Source organism: Apodemus sylvaticus, chromosome 1 (genome assembly GCF_947179515.1).
Source record: "Apodemus sylvaticus chromosome 1, mApoSyl1.1, whole genome shotgun sequence".
In the NCBI taxonomy this organism is placed as follows: Eukaryota; Metazoa; Chordata; class Mammalia; order Rodentia; family Muridae; genus Apodemus; species Apodemus sylvaticus.
The window spans coordinates 63,606,919-63,624,446 of NC_067472.1; the positions used below are offsets into that span (position 1 = coordinate 63,606,919).

At 45.9% G+C, this 17,528-nt stretch overlaps 1 protein-coding gene across 2 annotated transcripts in view; it reads right to left on the reverse strand.

The window, feature by feature from the left end:
* The window catches only part of Ap2a2 (adaptor related protein complex 2 subunit alpha 2), a 73,215-nt gene that overhangs the window by 28,713 nt on the left and 26,974 nt on the right, over positions 1-17,528 (reverse strand). For both annotated transcript variants that reach the window (XM_052195215.1, XM_052195205.1), the window contains exons 2-5: positions 17,093-17,161; positions 7,012-7,154; positions 5,714-5,907; positions 1,873-2,002 (exon numbers count right to left, since the gene is read on the reverse strand). In XM_052195215.1, coding sequence (XP_052051175.1) covers positions 1,873-2,002; positions 5,714-5,907; positions 7,012-7,154; positions 17,093-17,161 — 536 coding nt within the window. The remainder of the gene's footprint in view (positions 1-1,872; positions 2,003-5,713; positions 5,908-7,011; positions 7,155-17,092; positions 17,162-17,528) is intronic.

Genomic DNA, 17,528 nt, shown 5'->3' on the forward strand with positions numbered 1-17,528 from the left:
GAGGCAAAAATGTTATTTCAAGGCTAGCTCTAGCAATATGACAAGACACTGGTTCAAAAGCAAAAGTAAATTCCATCAAGTTGGGAGTCAGGAGCTACTGGATTCCCAACATTAGAAACAGGCCAAATACACAAGAATACGGCTACTCAAACTATGTGCAAATACATAATTGTTAGCCACTGATTTGGCATCCTTCCATGGTTTGCTTGTCTTCTGTGGTCTTACAGGAAGCACACTGTGGTACACTTGCTCATGGACTCAGGACACCCCCCCCACCCACACAACCACCCCCCACTCCCCACCCCCCCCCCCAACCCCCCAGCTCCAGGTAGATATAGGGCAACTGTAGCCTTTTGCTTCCTCTCCAAATCTCTTCCCCAGATAGCAGCTCAGTCCTCAAAGCTCTAGGTCATCTGCTCCACCTAACCCCTGTTATGGGCCATAAGGGCTGGGTCCTTTCACCCTACCAGTATGTCCCTCTACTAAGGGCTTCTGTGTATTCCTTATCTCACCTTCAGATCACTGGCCTTGGCCTTGGAATTATACACTGTTCCCAGAAGAGGCCACCAAGCTCACTTACCCAGACATCTGACACCTTAGAGTCATGAGGCTGAGAGGGCAGTGTCTCAGGCCTTCTACATTGGCAAAGATGGACCTGGGTTTGGAGCAGCGGAAAGGAGAGTATGCTAGGCTAAGGAGAACCTGTGGGTCTGAACGGGATGCCTGACCCCTCCTTCCTATTCTGAACTCAGTTTCTGTCATGAGCCAAGGGAATAAATAATATGTGCAAAACCAAAAGCAATTAAGGAACTGGGGTCAGAGCATCAGTATCCAAAGAAAGGCATTGTCCTGGACCAAAGATCCAGCCTTGTTATCTGGCAATGATTTGATGCCACAGCCACAGACTGACAAACTATCCAGAGGAGCTGAACACAAGCACTGCTCAGTGCTTCGCACAGCTGGTTCACCTGCACGCTGGTGTGACACTGACTCTTACAGCCTCTGAAAACCTGGTTTAAGTCTGGCATAGTATGGCTATGAGAATCTTTATCTTTTTGAGCTATTTTTTTTTCTTCAGCTATAAAACTGGGAAATTCTGACTATTTACAATTAATGGTGAACTACCATTTATCAGATACAGCTGCTGGCCTTCAGAAACATCCACTGACCCCCAGGTAGTACTTAAACTTTAGGGTCTAAGTGCTCATGGACCATTCACAAACCAGCATTACTGGCTCCCCTTTGGGGCCTTCTGCCTCCTCTGCATTCCCTTCAAGATCTACTCCAGCTATCTCAGCAAGCACAAGAAGTCACAACACGGGAACAGCCCAAACAGCTGTTATTCTACACTAAAATGTCCAACACAAGCCCCATGCACCAGTGCCTAGATGTGCATCTAAAATCTTTTTTTTAACTTTCACAGCAGATTTCCCCAGGGGTGGGGTAACTAACATACGTGCCTGACTCCAGTCAGGTCATCAGATTCACTTGCTCAACAGTCTAAGCAGCAGAGGTCACAGGTCACAGCTGCTTCCCACCCAGCTGAGCCGCCATACTCACCAAATCACAGACCTTGCAATCTTCTGTAAAATGGGTAATTTAGTAAGACTTACACACTGGAGCTTAGCCAAAAGGTAGAATACACACACCATACCCCACACAAGCAGCATAGAGGGACAGAGGAGCTGAGTGGGAATCACCCTGCCAGATGGAACCCCTGGGGGGAGGGGAACTGCCTTGCTGCAGGGAGATGCTGCAGAGGAGACAGTGCATCACCTTCACCATCCTGAGACTCTTAATGGACCGCTTCTACAATGCTCTTCTGAAAAGGTTACTGGGTGATTAGGAATAGAAAGAAGCTCAGACACTTACCAAGTGCTGGTCATTGAGGAGGTGTACCACACGAGATGTCCAGTCACCCATGGGAACCAGGTCAGGTGATGTCCTGTACAGGCGCAGCAAGCACAGAGCTGCGCTCTGCTTCACACTATCCATGGTGTCTCTAGAAAACAGGTACCATCAGTCACTCAGGAGACTGTGGCTTCTCAAGGTACCACAAGCTCAGCAAACAGAGCACATCAAGTTCCCCAGGAGACCAGTGGGTCAGGAAGGCCTACACAGCTCAGCATGCTAGGCCTGCACAGGTCACTCTGAAGGACACCAACCCACAGGCAAAAGCCTGCACTTTCTGTTGTCTGGCTTCTAAAGGCATCAAATTCTCATCCGTCCTGGACACTGAATACAAATGGACTATGGAGGCCAGTCATACCAATGATGCTCCTCTCTGAACAACAGATTACCCCACCCCATCCCAATTCATTACAGCAGGAACAGATTGCAGGCCTGACATCCCAGTGGTTTCCTCTCTTGCCTACAAGATGTGCCCTGCTCCCACGCTTGACCCTGCTCCGCTGTGCTGGGGAGGCAGGTTCAAGCTGCCTGTGCTGGTGAGAAGTGGGTCTCTTGCTTTGGTTTTGGATTTTTAGTGTTATTTGATACAGGGTATCATTATGATCATACACTCATCTCAAACTCCATTCTGCTGTCTCAACCTCCTCAATGCTAAGATTACAAGTCATCATGCCCAAATCTAACTATAAAGTCTTAAGAAAAAGCATGTGTCCTCACAGGTGTCACACACCTCACACACACACACACACACCTCACACACACACCTCACACCCCACTCACACACACACCTCACACACACACACACCTCACACACACACCTCACACACACACCTCACACACACACACACCTCATACTCATACATACCTCACACACACACCTCACACCTCACTCACACACACCTCTCACACACACACCTCACACACAGCTGCTGCCTTCCAGCCAAAGTGTGCATGCAAGGGCCTAAGGCAGCCGGTGGTGTCAGGGAGTGCTGTCCTCTCTCTCTTCTCCTTCCAAGGCCACTCAGAGGCCAGGAGAACAAAGCTGCAAGAGGGTGCAGACACCAAGCAGGGAGGCAGCTGTTCTCCGCTCTGCTGAAGACGAGAGTTCTGGGGACTCCCCTTCACCCTACCAAGACCCTGCCGAGAAGTAAGAAAGGGGCCAGATATGATGATGACACATGTCTTTAATCCTAGCACCACCTGTGGGGGGGGGGGGCCCGGCAGAGGCAGAATGGTCTCTGAGTTCTAGGGTAAATGGGACTAGAGATTAAGAACCTGCTTCAAAAACAGTCAAAGAAACAAACAGCGGAGGGGGAAACCGGCTAACCAAAAGATGTGAGAGGAGGCCATCACAACATCCCTATGGGAACCAGCTGGGAAGCCAAGCATAGTAGCCCACGCCTTTAATCCCAGAACTTAGGAGACAGAGGCAACCAGATCTCTGTGACTCTGAGGCACAGTGAAACCTTGTGTCAGGAAGTGGGGTGTCTGTAGAGAACCAGCTGGAATCCTTAAGGAACTAAGGTGGGAACTATAGCTGTGGTGAGGAGAAAGAGAAGGACCTGTGGACCAGGATGCTGAACTAGGAGACCATCTCCTCGTTTCCAGGCTGATGTTAACAGACAACTCAGAGAAAGGGAACAAGCACTTGCCGTCCCAGAAGGAAGGACACGGAGCACCTTCACAAACCCACTGGGCCAGCGAGCTCCCAGCTGTTGAAAGTATATGTTCTGATCCTCTGCTGTGTCTGAGGCACCGATGTCACCATCCTCCCCAGCCTCACATCCTAATTGCTGATGGGACTACTTCACCGTCTACAGCCACTGGCTTCCCATCCCAAGAGCCACACTACCCAGCACCTTACCACCATGGTACTCAGACACCACTCCCAGAATCAGCTCATGCTCAGTGGGGTTCCATCACTCACTTTAAGGGTGAATCGTAAGCTTTGCCCATGAACTGTCCCTACAGCCCAACACGCTTTAAATGGGAGACACCACCTGTCTCCTGCTAAAGACCCTTTACTCAGCACTGGGCCTTGTGGCACTCTGCATGGACTCTTGTATAGTTCAGGAAATATTCCTGTTCCTCCAATGTTTTTTAAGGATCACCCTGTCTGTACTTCCTCCATCAGATCAGCCCTGTGGGAGTGCCAGAGGGGACATCTGAGCCAGGATCCCTGATGAAGCACAGCAGATAACACGTAGGTGTCCTGTCACAGGACTTCACAGTGACTACTAGGGAAGATGGCCGGGGAGGCTCACACTTGCATCCTGCCCAACTTCCTTCCTCGCTGGTCTGAACTCTGGCCCTTCCTCTATCCCAACACCCACTGTGATCTTCTACCTCAAATACCCCAGTATTCTCTAGGATTTCTGCTTACAGTCTACAATAATAAGCTTTGAATTTCCCACTGCCACTCAGCTCTGTAATGCTTCTCTTCATCAATATCCTGTGGCCTACATCTATATTTTTGAATCTGTTTTGAACAGTTCTCTCCAGCCTGGTTCCTCTACCTGCCTGTGCTTCACATTGCTCAAGGATGAAGTGCCAGGGCTGGCTTAAAGCTCCTGCACCACTGGGCGGTGGTGGCACATGCCTTTAATCCCAGCACTTGGGAGGCAGCCGCAGGTAGATTTGAGTTCAAGGCCAGCCTGGTCTACAGAGTGAGTTCCAGGACAGCCAGTGCTACACAGAGAAACCCTGTCTCAAAAACAAACAAACAAACAAACAAACAAAGAAAAACAAAAACAAAAACAAAAAGCTCCTGCACCACAGCACAGTGACAGAGACCTGCAGTGTTCTCTGCTTTGTGCCTGAGCCATGCATAGGACACTTACTTGTATAGCATCTTTGGCCTCTACCCACAAAACGACAGGGATAGGTACTCCACTACGAAAATGGTAAGTTCACCAAGTCTTGGTTCCGTGTCAGTCCCACCCATTTCCCCCCAGACAGCTGACTAGGTAGAGAATGCAAGCTAGCTCTGGCGTACCTATATTCCAGCTTCATAGTAACAGAAGGCTGCAGCCACTGATCCCAGGGCCTTGACATCCTGTGCAGTTCATTAACAATTGTCCTATCCTAACTCCTGGACCATGATGAATGTAACTACTATGTCTGTGGACTAGCTACACCACTATGTCTGTGGACTAGCGCTATACAACAGCATAAAGCACATGACCAGGCAGAAGCTGGCCTTGCCTCTGCCAACCCTGAGGCCCAAAACAGCCCAAGGCTGCTTCAAACTCTTCCAGAACAACCCCTTAACACCACTTGACAGTTCTGCTCTCCAAATGAACTGAGGGAAAAGATGCAGAATTCTCAACATATACAAGGGCTTGCCCTGGGCTAGAGAGATGGTTCAGCAGTTAAGAGCAATGGCTGCTCTTTTCCAGAAATCCTGAGTTCAATTCCCAGCAACCACATGGTGGCTCACAACCATCTGTAATGGAATCTGATGCCCTCTACTAGTGTGTCTGAAAACAGCTAAAGTATACTCATATACATAAAATAAATAAATCTTTAAAAAGGGTTGGGGGGCTTGGCCTTTGCTCCAATGCCTCTGGGTAGGGACTAGACTTGGGGTTCTACCAAACAACTTTCTTTCTTTCTCCCTGTAGTCCTTTCTAGGCTGGCAGGCTAAGAAGGGCTTTCTTCTATGATTAGGTCTCAGATATGTCAGGGAGAGAATCTGTGACTCTGAGCTCTACAGTAGGGCTTCCTGACATCCCTCACTACACACAGTGGCGTGTGCTTAGGAGAAGTGCAAGCCACCCACGCGCAGCACCCAGGTACATACCCTGCCACGAGGATCTTGGGGATCTCTCCGGCGAAAGCCTCCGCCATCTCACGGCTACCCACATTGGCAATGCAGTGCAGGGCAAGGCCCATAAATGTAGGATTGCGGCTGGCCAGGTCATTCTTGATGGCATTGTTAATCAAGCGGATCAGTTCGCTATTCGAGTTCACCAGTACAGAGATGAAAAGGTAGCCCTGTATTTCCAGAAGGCAGGAACAAACAGCTTATGACAAGATGTCTAACACACAATGCATAGAGAAGGAGGCCTGAAAAGCCTCCAATACCATCCCAATGGGTGCCACAGAGACTCGTCCCTGAGGGCAGCCCACGTTTGGACAATGTACCAGTGAACAATACTTTTGTACCATCCAGCCCTGGTGCAGCATTCCCACTAAAATATGTGCAAAGCCAGAGGCACAAGGAAACCAGACCACTTAGTCCTTCCCCAAATCTCATTTCCTTCTCAGTAGCTCACACATCTGTGTTCAGATGCCACACCATCTTCGTGTCAGGTCAGGAGAGGGCTGTGACGGCAAGTACCAAGAGGGACACCACTCACTAATAAATATGCTATCTGTCCAAAACCTAGCTTACTGCTATCCACTCCTCTCTCAGGTTTATCCCCATTGTCACCCAACTCTCTGTTCAAACCCAATCTCCTATCACCATTCTATCACTTACAGGATGTGGAGCCTGAAAACAGAAAAGGCTAATTTTCTTAATAAAAAATCCTAAGAAATTTGGCTTATTTTTTAATTTCTGTAAGTTAAATTTTTAACCAAAAGAGAAAGCTGTTATTGACACACTGACAGCCTTACTATAACAGAATGCAGAGCTGAACTCCAAACCTAAACAAGTCTGAACAGCCTGCAAAGAAGAGACAGCACCTTCTCTGGCTTTATTTCTTGCTCCTGTGGGCATAGATCCTGTTTCAAGCAGTCATGCAAAAGGCCATGGAGTAAAGTCACTGCTGGCACTGTACTCACTAACAAGGCCCGGGAAAAGAAGGCACTGAGGCTGTGGGCAACAGACACAGGTGAGTGAGCACAGAGCATCTACCAGCCTAAGCCAGAAGAAAGCAGCGGTGGGAAGAGAGCCACCCCACTGAAGTCTACCCTGGGCACCACTGGTCCTTAGAAGCAAAGAACTAGGTTGGGATGGGCATGGCTACAAGGAGCAACACCAGGCAGTAACACAGGTCAGATGCACGGTGGTTGGTACCCAATATGCAACAGAGAGGAAGGAGGAGTTTGCAAACTGCACACAGGGCACATGGCCCTGCCCTCAACCATACTCACAATCTGCTTTTCCGTGTATCTGTTTGAGCTAAGAAGATTCACAGCTTCCATGTGTCCAAAGTCAATGTCATGACCAAGGAGAAAGATGAAGAGCAATTTGCAGACATACTTCTTTTTACTGTAGCCATCAAGAGCCTTGTCACCTACAGAAAAGGTGAATAAAAGGTTTACATCTAGTAGTCAAGGTAAGGAAGGCAGGGAACTATACAGTCCAGTAAGAGATTGTAGTAAAAGACTCAAAGAAGGCAGAGACCTCCAGACATGCAGCTACACATACAGGTAGAGCAGCTATTGCACTTAGCAAGTGTGGCACACAACACAGTCATACATGGCAGTCAGTGCTCTGTAGCCAAAAAGACCTGCTAGTGCCTGTCTGCCAGTGGTGCCCTGACCTCTCTCAACCTGCCTTGGCCCCATAGCCCTGAAGAGACAGGTCTGTAAGCTCTGCACAAACCATCAAGTGAATCCTTTAAATAAGCCTATTGCCTTAGGCAGACACTTACTATAAATTATCTTCCATTTCACAACAGTTATGGGCAAATCACCCAGCCATAAACCACATGCCATCCAGAGACTGCGGCACGGCTGAACTCCCTCTTCATCACAGCGAAGCAGGCTCAACATGAGACTGACCATAGCGCAGAGCTCCGTCCATGTGTGTGACCACGAGCCAGGGCACACCTTTAAAGCACAGGAGCATTCCTGAGTCATCCTGCGGCAGTAAGGAGGGGATGCTGGCATACAGTCTTCTCCCTAGGATGATGGGTCTTCCGGTGACCCAGTCAGTGTAGTCTAAACTGCTGTCCAAGAGGCTTCACCCAGGAACTGATAGAAACAGACTCGGAGACCCACAGTCAAACATTAGGCAGAGCCTAGGGAATCCTGAGAAGGGGAGGAAGGATTGTAGGAGCCAGTGGGGTCAAGGATACCACAAGAAAGCCCACAAAAATCAACCAATCTGAGCCCATAGGGGTTCTCAGTGACTGAACTGCCAATCGGGCAGCCCACGTGGCACTAATGAGGCTCTCTGCATATATATTTAACAGTTGAGCAGCTTGGTCTTCTGGTGGGATTCCTAACAGTAGGCACAGGAACGATCTCGGACTCTGTCGTCTGCCCTTGAGATCCTTTCCCACTACTGGTTGCCTCGTCTAGCCTTAATAGAAGAGGAAATGCCTAGTCTTATTGCAACCTGATATGCCATGGCTGGTTAATCTCCATGGAGGCCAGCCCTTTTCTAAAAGGAAAAGGTGGAAGAGTAAATAAAATGAAAATAAAATATATGTATTATCAGAAAAAATAAACATTATATGTAAATATAATTTAAACATGTAAATATAATTTAAATGTATAAATATAATTTAAATATATGGTTTAAAGGCATGTGACTGGTCAAGACTATCACAGCAACACTCTCCTTCTGTTTGTTAAGGGGTGGGCAGTAGCATCTCTGTGACAGACCTACTGACCTCAAAAGGATGTCTAGAACAAACACCCCACAAGTTAGGCAAAAACGAACTCCAAGTGGGCTTATAGAGCTCCTGGGAATCCTCGCCTCCTTCCTACCAGCAGAACAACATTTACGACTCAGATGCTAATAGAACATCTCGCCGGCTGTGCCTCCTGTTTAGACTCAACATACTGCTATCTTTATGCTGTGTGTGCGCAGCACAAGTAGCAGGAAGGCAGAGCAGGCAGATTCTGCAAATGTGAGGCCAGACTGGTCTGTATAGTGGGTTCCAGCCCAGTAAGGGATGAGACTCCATCTCAAAAAAGTAATGTTATTATTCAAAAAGTTAAAAAAGATTATGGGTGGTTATGGTGGTTTAAAATAGTTGCCTACCTACCACACATGTGCTTCTAGGTTCTACCCCCATCATAAAGGAAAAACAGCTAAATTAATTTATTCCATGTCAAGGTATATCCCAAAAGAATATAAATTTGGAAGTTAAGCATGGTGATGCAAGACTGTTAACTCAGGAGATGGAGGCAGGAAATTCAAGGCCAGTCATAACTGTAGGTCATCTTGCATATAGCAAGACTGGGAACAGTAAAATGTCAGTGGGTAAACGCATCTAAGGCAAGCCTGATGACCTGAGTTCAACCCCTGGGTACCACATAGTGGAAAGAGAACTGACTGGTACAGGCTGCCCTAGGACCTCCACTGTAACATACAGAGAACAAAACAGTTTAAACCAATGAGAGATTTGCACATGAAATGAACAAACAGGATCTGAGAGAGCAAACTGAGTTAGACACACTGAGGATAGGGTTGGAGAGATGGCTCAGGGTTACGAGCATGCACTGCTCTTTCAGAGAACCAGAGTTCAGGTCCCAGCACCACATCAGGTAGCTCACAACTACCTGTAACTCTGGCTCTAGAGGGACCCAACTTCTTTAGTCCCTATGGGCAACTGTACTCATGTACATACCCACATCCAACCACCCCCCCCCCACACACACACATTTAAAAATATTAAAACTGAAACTTTTTCAGAAAGCCACTGAGGGTGTGCTAACCACTGATTGGTGGTGAGTGTTGTAACCTGGACAGAAGACAGAAGAGCTGCAGGGAAGAAACTGGTCAAAATCTAGCAAGACAATGAACAAGTATGAATCCATTCACAGAATCTAATGCAAAACCAAAAGCAAGCTGGGCATGGTGGTGCACACCTGTAATCCTAGGACTCTGGGAGGCAGAAGTAGACGGATTTCCAAGTTCGAGGCCAGCCTGGTCTACAGAGTGAGTTCCAGGACGGCCAGGGCTATACAGAGAAGCCCTGTCTCAAAGAAAAAATAAAAAAAATAAAAATCCAAAAAACAAAAAAACAAAAAAACAAAAAACAAAACAAAACAAAACAAAAACCAAAGTAAAGGTTAACGAGATCTTATATGATCTAGTGTGGCAATTGAATACCTCCGGAGTCTGGAGGTCTTTATCCTGTCTGCTTCTTTAATAGATTATATGCACTGCAGCTGTGAGCCAGGTCCCAAGAACTGGTGCCCAACAAAAAAAATAGAAAGAGTCTAATTCTGTTACCCTTGCCATGAGCAGGCTAGAGAGATGACTCAGCGATGAGAGGTGCTTACAGGGCCCTCCTGAAGACAGGAGTTCAGAGTCTAGTTCCCCAACGCCTGGAACCACCTCTGGAGGATTCAGCAGCATCTCTAGCCTCTGAACACCCACCGGCACACAAACTTCCAATGTCTTTTTGTTTGTTTTGTTTTTTTCAAACAAGGTTTCAGGCTAGTCTCAAATTCACTATGTAGCACAGGATAACCTTGCAATTCTCATTTGCCTTTACTTCTTGAGTGTGGGGTTATAGGTGAGCACCACCACACTTGGTTTTATATAGTGCTAGGAATCAGGGATGAGACTTTGATTGAGCTAGAAAAGAACTCTAGCTCCTGCCCAAAATCTTCAAACATCTTTTGTTTGTTTGTTTGTTTGTTTGTTTGTTTGTTTGTTTGTTTTTTGGAGACAGGGTTTCTCTGTGTAGCCCTGGCTGTCCTGGAACTCATTCTGTAGACCAGGCTGGCCTCGAACTCAGAAATCCGCCTGCCTCTGCCGCCCAGAGTGCTGGGACTAAAGGCGTGCACCACCACTGCCTGGCTTCATCTAGATTTTTCAAATGTCCTTATTAGTTTTTGTTTACAGAGGGAACAGTATGTGTAACTGTATACAGAAAAAAAAAATGGTGTTATAATGATTCCACAATTCCTGTAACTCATTCTCAGGTGTCTAAGGCTGTAGACTCCTACATGAATCCCTGGCTTGTCCATGTACAACTGTGGTTTGCAACATCAGATAAGTGTGGTTTGGTACTTCTGCCTGTTTGTGAAGGTCTCACATGTGCATCTTTTTGGAATGTGATGAGTGAGACAAGGCCCCATTCTATATCCCAGGCTGGCCTGGGACCCACTATATAGCCCAGGATGACCTTGAACTTATAGCAATTTTTTTATAGCACAGTGGCACACCTGTAATTCTAGCACTTGACAAGAGCCAAGAGGCAAGAGGATCTAAAGTTCAAGGTTAGCCTTGACTTCATAGCAAATTTGAGGCTATCCTAGACTGTATGAGACAATGTCTAATAAAAATGTTTTAATTAAACTATTTTAGCTCTTGCTCCTCTCTCACCTCTTGCACTTGTAGGCTCTCCTCTCTCCCCATTCCCTTCCCCCTCTCTCTCCACATGGTCATTGACAGCCTCTACTTCTCTTCTCTCTCTCTCTCTCTCTCTCTCTCTCTCTGCCTCTACTATCCTCTTAACTCCCCTCCCCATGCCCTGAATAAACTCTATTCTATACTATACAAAAAATATATTTTTATATATATTTTATATATATATATATATATATATATATATATATATATATAATGTATATTTTTATATATAATATATATATAATATATATATATTAAAGATGTCCTTCCTTTCTGCTAGGTGCTGGCTATTTGCTGTCAAAATGGGTGAATTCATGAAACCCATGAAAGTGGTCCTGGCTGGACACTACTCCAAACTCAAAGCTATTTGCATAAAGAACATTGATGACAGCACCTCAGACTGCCCTCACAGCAATGCCTTGGTGGACAAAATTGACCACTATCTCTGAAAAGTGAGGGCTGATATGGGCAAGAAAAAAAAAATCACCAAGAGATCAAAAATCAAGTCCTAAAACTGGAGATATGGTTTAGCAATTAAGACCACTAGCTACTTTTCTAGAGGTCCTGAGTTCAGTTCCCAGCACTGGCATGGTAGCTCACAACCATCTATAACAGGATCTGATGTCCTCTTCTGTCATGCTGGCGTACATGCAAACAGAGCACTCATATCCAAACATAATAAATAAATATTTAAAACAAAACAAAACACCAAGTCCTTTGTGAAATCATCTCATGCCCACAAGGTACTCTGTGATATCCCCCTGGACAAAACTTGGCAACACGGATGCCAGCTCTAAACACAAAGCCAGGCAGGAGGCCAAACTCAAGTCTGAGGACTGACACAAGACAGAGAACAACAAATGTTTTTTCTAGAAGCCTTTTCAGCATATTTTTGTTTCCATCATTTAAAAAAAAAAAAAAAAGAACCTCAAATCACAACACTCTGAAGGCAGAGGCAGGTGGATCTCTGAGTGTAGTCCAGCCTGGTCTACAGAGGGAGTTCCACAATAGCCAAGGCTACACAAAGAAACCCTGTCTCAAAACAATAACCACAAACAATTATATGTCTATCCAACAGGGAGCCACTGTATTTAAGCCGACCTACTCAATGCTGTAACTACTTTGAGATGGCCAAGTGTAAACTAAAAGAGCTGGGAACAACTCATTGGTAGACTGTTCATTTAACATGGGTTTGATCACCAGCACCACAGAAAGCAGGTGTGAAAGAAACTACCTATAACCTCAGGACTAGGGTGGTGGAGGTAGGAGGATCAGAAGTTCAAAGTCAATCTCTATGATATCACACATTCTAGGCCAGCCTAGTCCATGGAAGAGTCTACCTAAGTCTTCATAAAGTAGTGCCCTTTTATGTAACTCAGCAGCAATCACTCAGTAAGTTTAGAGTGGAAAAAAAAAAAAAAGATAAAGATTCAACTCTCAGCCGGGCAGTGGTGGCACATGCCTTTAGTCCCAGCACTTGGGAGGCAGAGGCAGAAGGATTTCTGAGTTCAAGGCCAGCCTGGTCTACAGAGTGAGCTCCAGGACAGCCAGAGCTATTCAGAGAAACCCTGTTTCGAAAAAAAACCAACAAAAAAAAAAAAAAGATTCAACTCTCCAGTGCTCACTGCTCACACTTTATCATGTTTTATTTGCTTGCTATCAAGGACTTAATTTCTACATAGACTTTAACCACCACAAAACATTACCACATACCATTACCATTTAAATTTACTACCCAGCATCCTGTTTTATCATTCATTTCCATATAATTGACCTTGTACCTGGAATCAAGAGTCTGCAAAAGTTCCTCTGTCAGAGAAAGGCCTCTAGTTAGGAAATTCTTCCATTTTTGTTTTAAGAACATCTTTTTAAGCTTCATTATTATTACTGTTTTATTACTATAGGGTTTTGGACAGGCTGTTTTTTGAGACCTGCTGCTGTACAGACCGGGCTGGTCACAAACTCAGATCTACTTGTCTACACCTCCCAAGTGCTGAGATTAAAGCTGTGTGCCATCCACATGCATTCAGTGCCTGAAGAAGATCCCCTGAGCCTGGAATTACAGATGGTTGTGAATACTGTGAATGGTTGTGGGTGCTGGGAATACAATTAAACCCAGGTCCTCTGAAAGAGCAAGACAGTGTTCTTAATCACTGAGCCATCTCTTCAGCCCCTAGGGTTGGTTGGTTGGTTGGTTTTTGACAAGGTCTCACTATAACTCCCAGACTAGCCTTGATCTGGCAATTTTCCAGCCTCAGCCTCCTGAATCTTGCAAGTGATTGTGTACACAAGCTCACACTCACCCATTTCCCTCACTCCCTCCTTCCTCCCTCTTCCCCCTCTCACCTCAGTGTTGTTGGTTTTTTTAATTCTCTTTTTTCCTTGAGGTTTTTTTTTTTTTTTAATAAGATATTTTTTCCCAGAGTCACCCCAGAGTGGACTTCCTCAATATCTGGACTTTGTATCCTTCTTCCTGTTCTCCGCTTCCTGCTCAAAGGCAGTAGCCTTGCACAACTGTGAAGACAGGCCCTCCCTCTACCCCTTACTGCTCAATGTACCAATCTTTGAGCCTACACATTGTATATTAACATATTCAGGGTAGATTCCCTTATTTTTTTCCTGTGTTTGTTCCAAATTCTTCGTTCTCTAAAGCCCATCCACCACAGACCTCACCATCCCTCCCAAGACACTAAGCAAGCGTCCAGGTATCAGCTTTAGTCTGTGCCTCCCACTATCTATACACCCCATCTTTTCCTCCCTGTGAGCTATAGTTCTCATCTGCCCAGCCTTTCAGAACACCAAAGTTTTCTTAAACTACCTCTATCACCTCAGTGATCTGCCATATCTTCATTTAAGTCACCCCAACCTGCCTTATTTCAAAGTCTGTTCTCACTTCAGACACTTTCTATGTTTCCTACTGAATTTGTCTTTTATACCAAACTTTAAATGCTGTAAACCTAGTTCTCTGTAACATGAACCTGACTTAGAAGTCTTCATGATATTGTCTCCTGGGCCTCTGTGGGCTCCAGCTCACAGGCTCTCAATTCTCTGAGCACCCTTGTCCCTTTCTGGCCACATACTGCAACAGTGTATTTAAACCAACTGCATTCAAGACTAGGGAGACAACACTTTCCTACAAGAAGAACTGGTGCTCCTCACCTCAACCCAGGTCTAATTGTGAGGTTGTACACAGTACCAAGAAATACCAGCTGCTGTGAGAGAGGTGTGGACCCAATCCCCAGAGCCATAGGGGACTGGTATGATGTAAAACAGGGCGTCCAATCAGGTGGGACCTGGATTTGGCTTTTATCCCTCTACACAGGAATCCATTGTGAACCAGGTAGAAAGGAGCTGTGTCCTATGAATGTCTGGAGCCGTTGGCCTCTGCCTATCAGCTCAGCCACAGCCCACGCCGCTGATAAGCTTTACTTGGAAGACAGCATCATCCCAGCGAATGCTCAGGGCTCTAAGGTCCTTAGGACCATCACAACATAGCTCCATCCTCAGGTGGAAATTTCTGGTTTCTTTGAAGAGTCAGTTGTGTTATGTGATGTTTTTCTGGAAGCTGTCTTTGAGAGGATGTTTTCCTGAAGCACACATGTGAAAGGATGTTTTGCTGAGGCAGACACTTGAGAGGATACGTGATGTTTGAAAAGAATTTAAGTATAACTAACAGAAGACAGCAAGTGGAGCTCTGCACTGGTTTGCCTTGCGATGCTTCACTGGTCTTTGCTAATGCTGCTCTTGCTTTGCCTTACAACTCTTTGCTGGTCTTGCTGATCTTTGCTTGTCGTGACTTTGTAGAGATAAACACGCCAGAGAACTTCTCGTTGTATTCCAGCTGCTTCTTGGCGCTTCCACAGACTTGTGCCAATATGGCAGAGCCTCGTGGTTTCTTCTGGATCGACCTGCTACTACCTATTTGTGTTTGGTATTTGCCAATTGGACTGGACTACGGTTAGTTACTCATGTTTAGTGTTTTGGATTGGATTGCCCCAAAGAACTACTTTTACATTCAAATGTGATCCTTTCTACTTTGAAAATCACAAACTCTGTATAATCATATAGATTAAAATATATGGGGTGCTCATCTTTTATCAAGTAAGCAATATGTATTTCCTTATATAACACAGTTAGAATAGCAGACGTAGGCTCTTCACAGTGAGGGTCCAGCGCTGCCAGCATATGGGAGCTGTCTGGTGGCTGTGTCCAACTCTCCTCAAGTTTGTCTGAGCCTGAGCAGGGGTAACATAAGACCCCAGAGGCAGGCCTGACTGCACAGCTACCCAGTGGGTTACACCCAGGGCCTCCCTCCCCATTAGAGTGCACTGGTATCCTCTGTAAGTCTTTGGCATTGCAACCCCATCATGGGGTCTACATCTGGAGAACCAACCATTAGCATTCCCAGGCTGCAGAGAAACAAATGGGCAGCCCCACTCCTTACAGAGCAAAGAGTGAGAAACTACCAAAAGCAAGTCATAAGATAGTCATTCATTATAAGTTCAGTGTCAGGACTTTCAGAGACCTGCTTTAAAATACACAAGTTTAACTTTATGCCAGCTCAACAGCAAATATTTTGGTTTGACAAGTAATAATTTAAATTCCACTAGTTTTCTAACTGCCTGACCATCCAGGAAATCCACTTTCAAAGTCCGTCCAAGTCACCCATCCTGAGATTCTAGGAGACCACAAGGCTAACTCTGCTGAACATGCACCTCTTCTCAGGGCGCAAGCCAAGCCTTTCCTTTCCACGTCACTTCTAGGCAACTCCAGCTGTTCTGCTAGTTCTCATGCGCAGCTTTAAGGGTGGGCTGCGCTTTCGAGTGTCCTGCATGCAGGATTCTAAGCCTGTGCTGCAGTGTTTCAAGGCAGGCGTGCTCAGTGGAGCACTTGCCTTTTTAGCAGAAGTACCTGTAAAGACAGGGCAGATACTTCAAATAACCAAGCACAAGGGCACTTGTGTATTCGACAGACTTTGTACCCAGTCAGAGCTGCTCCTTCTCACAGTGCTGAGCAACACTTTGCAGAAAAGTCACACTTCCAACACCTAGGAGCATGACAAAGTGAAAGCTAGGCAGGGGCTGCCCAACCAGTTCAACACAAGCTGCTCTACTACCTACAGCCCTCACGGCTGGATTACTAGACTAAGAACTTGATGTGTTGTAGGAGGTTTTTTGTTCATTTGTTTGTTTGTAAGTTAAAAGACTGTTTCTGTACTTACTACTTTTCTGATGGTTGTGACAGAACTATCTGACAAAAGCAACTTTAGGAGGCTTTACTTAGGTTCATAGCTCAAGGGTGTGCCCATCAAGGGAAGACATCAGCTGTAAGAACTTGAGGTAGCTGGTCACATCCAGTCAGAAAACAAAAGACAGATGAACTAACAGGCCTAAAGCTCCCTTCTCTCCTAAACACACTGCTTAAGAGAAGGGCCCACTAGGGCTGAGCGGGAGCATCCCTGAGGCTGAAGATGTGTTAATCTTACTTTCTCCTTTTAATTCAGTCCAGGATCCCACCCCACCCCCCAGCCCACAGAATGGCACTACACACACTTAGGGTGTCTTCCTACTTCAATGAACATAAAGTAGACAATTCCTCACAGATGCGTCCAGATGGATTCCAGACTTTATTAGGTTGACAATGAAGATTAACAATCATTACAAGAGCCTGGCGGTTGCCGGGCGGTGGTGGCGCACACCTATAATCCCAGCACTTGGGAGGCAGAGGCAGGCGTATTTCTGAGTTCGAGGCAAGCCTGGTCTACAGAGTGAGTTCCCAGACAGCCAGGGCTACACAGAGAAACCCTGTCTCAAAAACAAAAACAGAAAGAAAGGAAAAGAAAGGAAAAGAAAGGAAAAGAAAGGAAAAGAAAGGGAAGGAAAGGAAAAAAGAAAGAAAAAGGATAACACTTACCTTTAAATTTTGATCTAATATTTGCCAGTTCCTTGTTTATCCTCTTTATTTCAGCTTCTTTACTTTTACCTAGGAGAAAAGAATATAAATATATTGTTTCACTGCCTCTAAAGAAGCACTCCTTCCTGCTGAGACCCACACTGAGAACTGGTGACAAACTCATGATTTTCAGGGGTGCTAGGTGAAGGACCCCAACTACACGGACCACAGACAACGCCCTAGGGTCTCCACTCAGCCTCAAAACTTGAAGACAGAAGGTAAAACCAAGGAAAGAAGTAAACCGTTTCAAGACCAGCAGCAGGACCCAAGACCCTAGTGGGTTGCCCAAGGGCAGTCATAGCACGGCAAGTACCCCATAGAGCAAGCTCACAGCACCTCAGAGGGGTGCACTCTACCTCTAGTTTAATTCTTTCTACTTGTGTGCCATAGCTCTGTT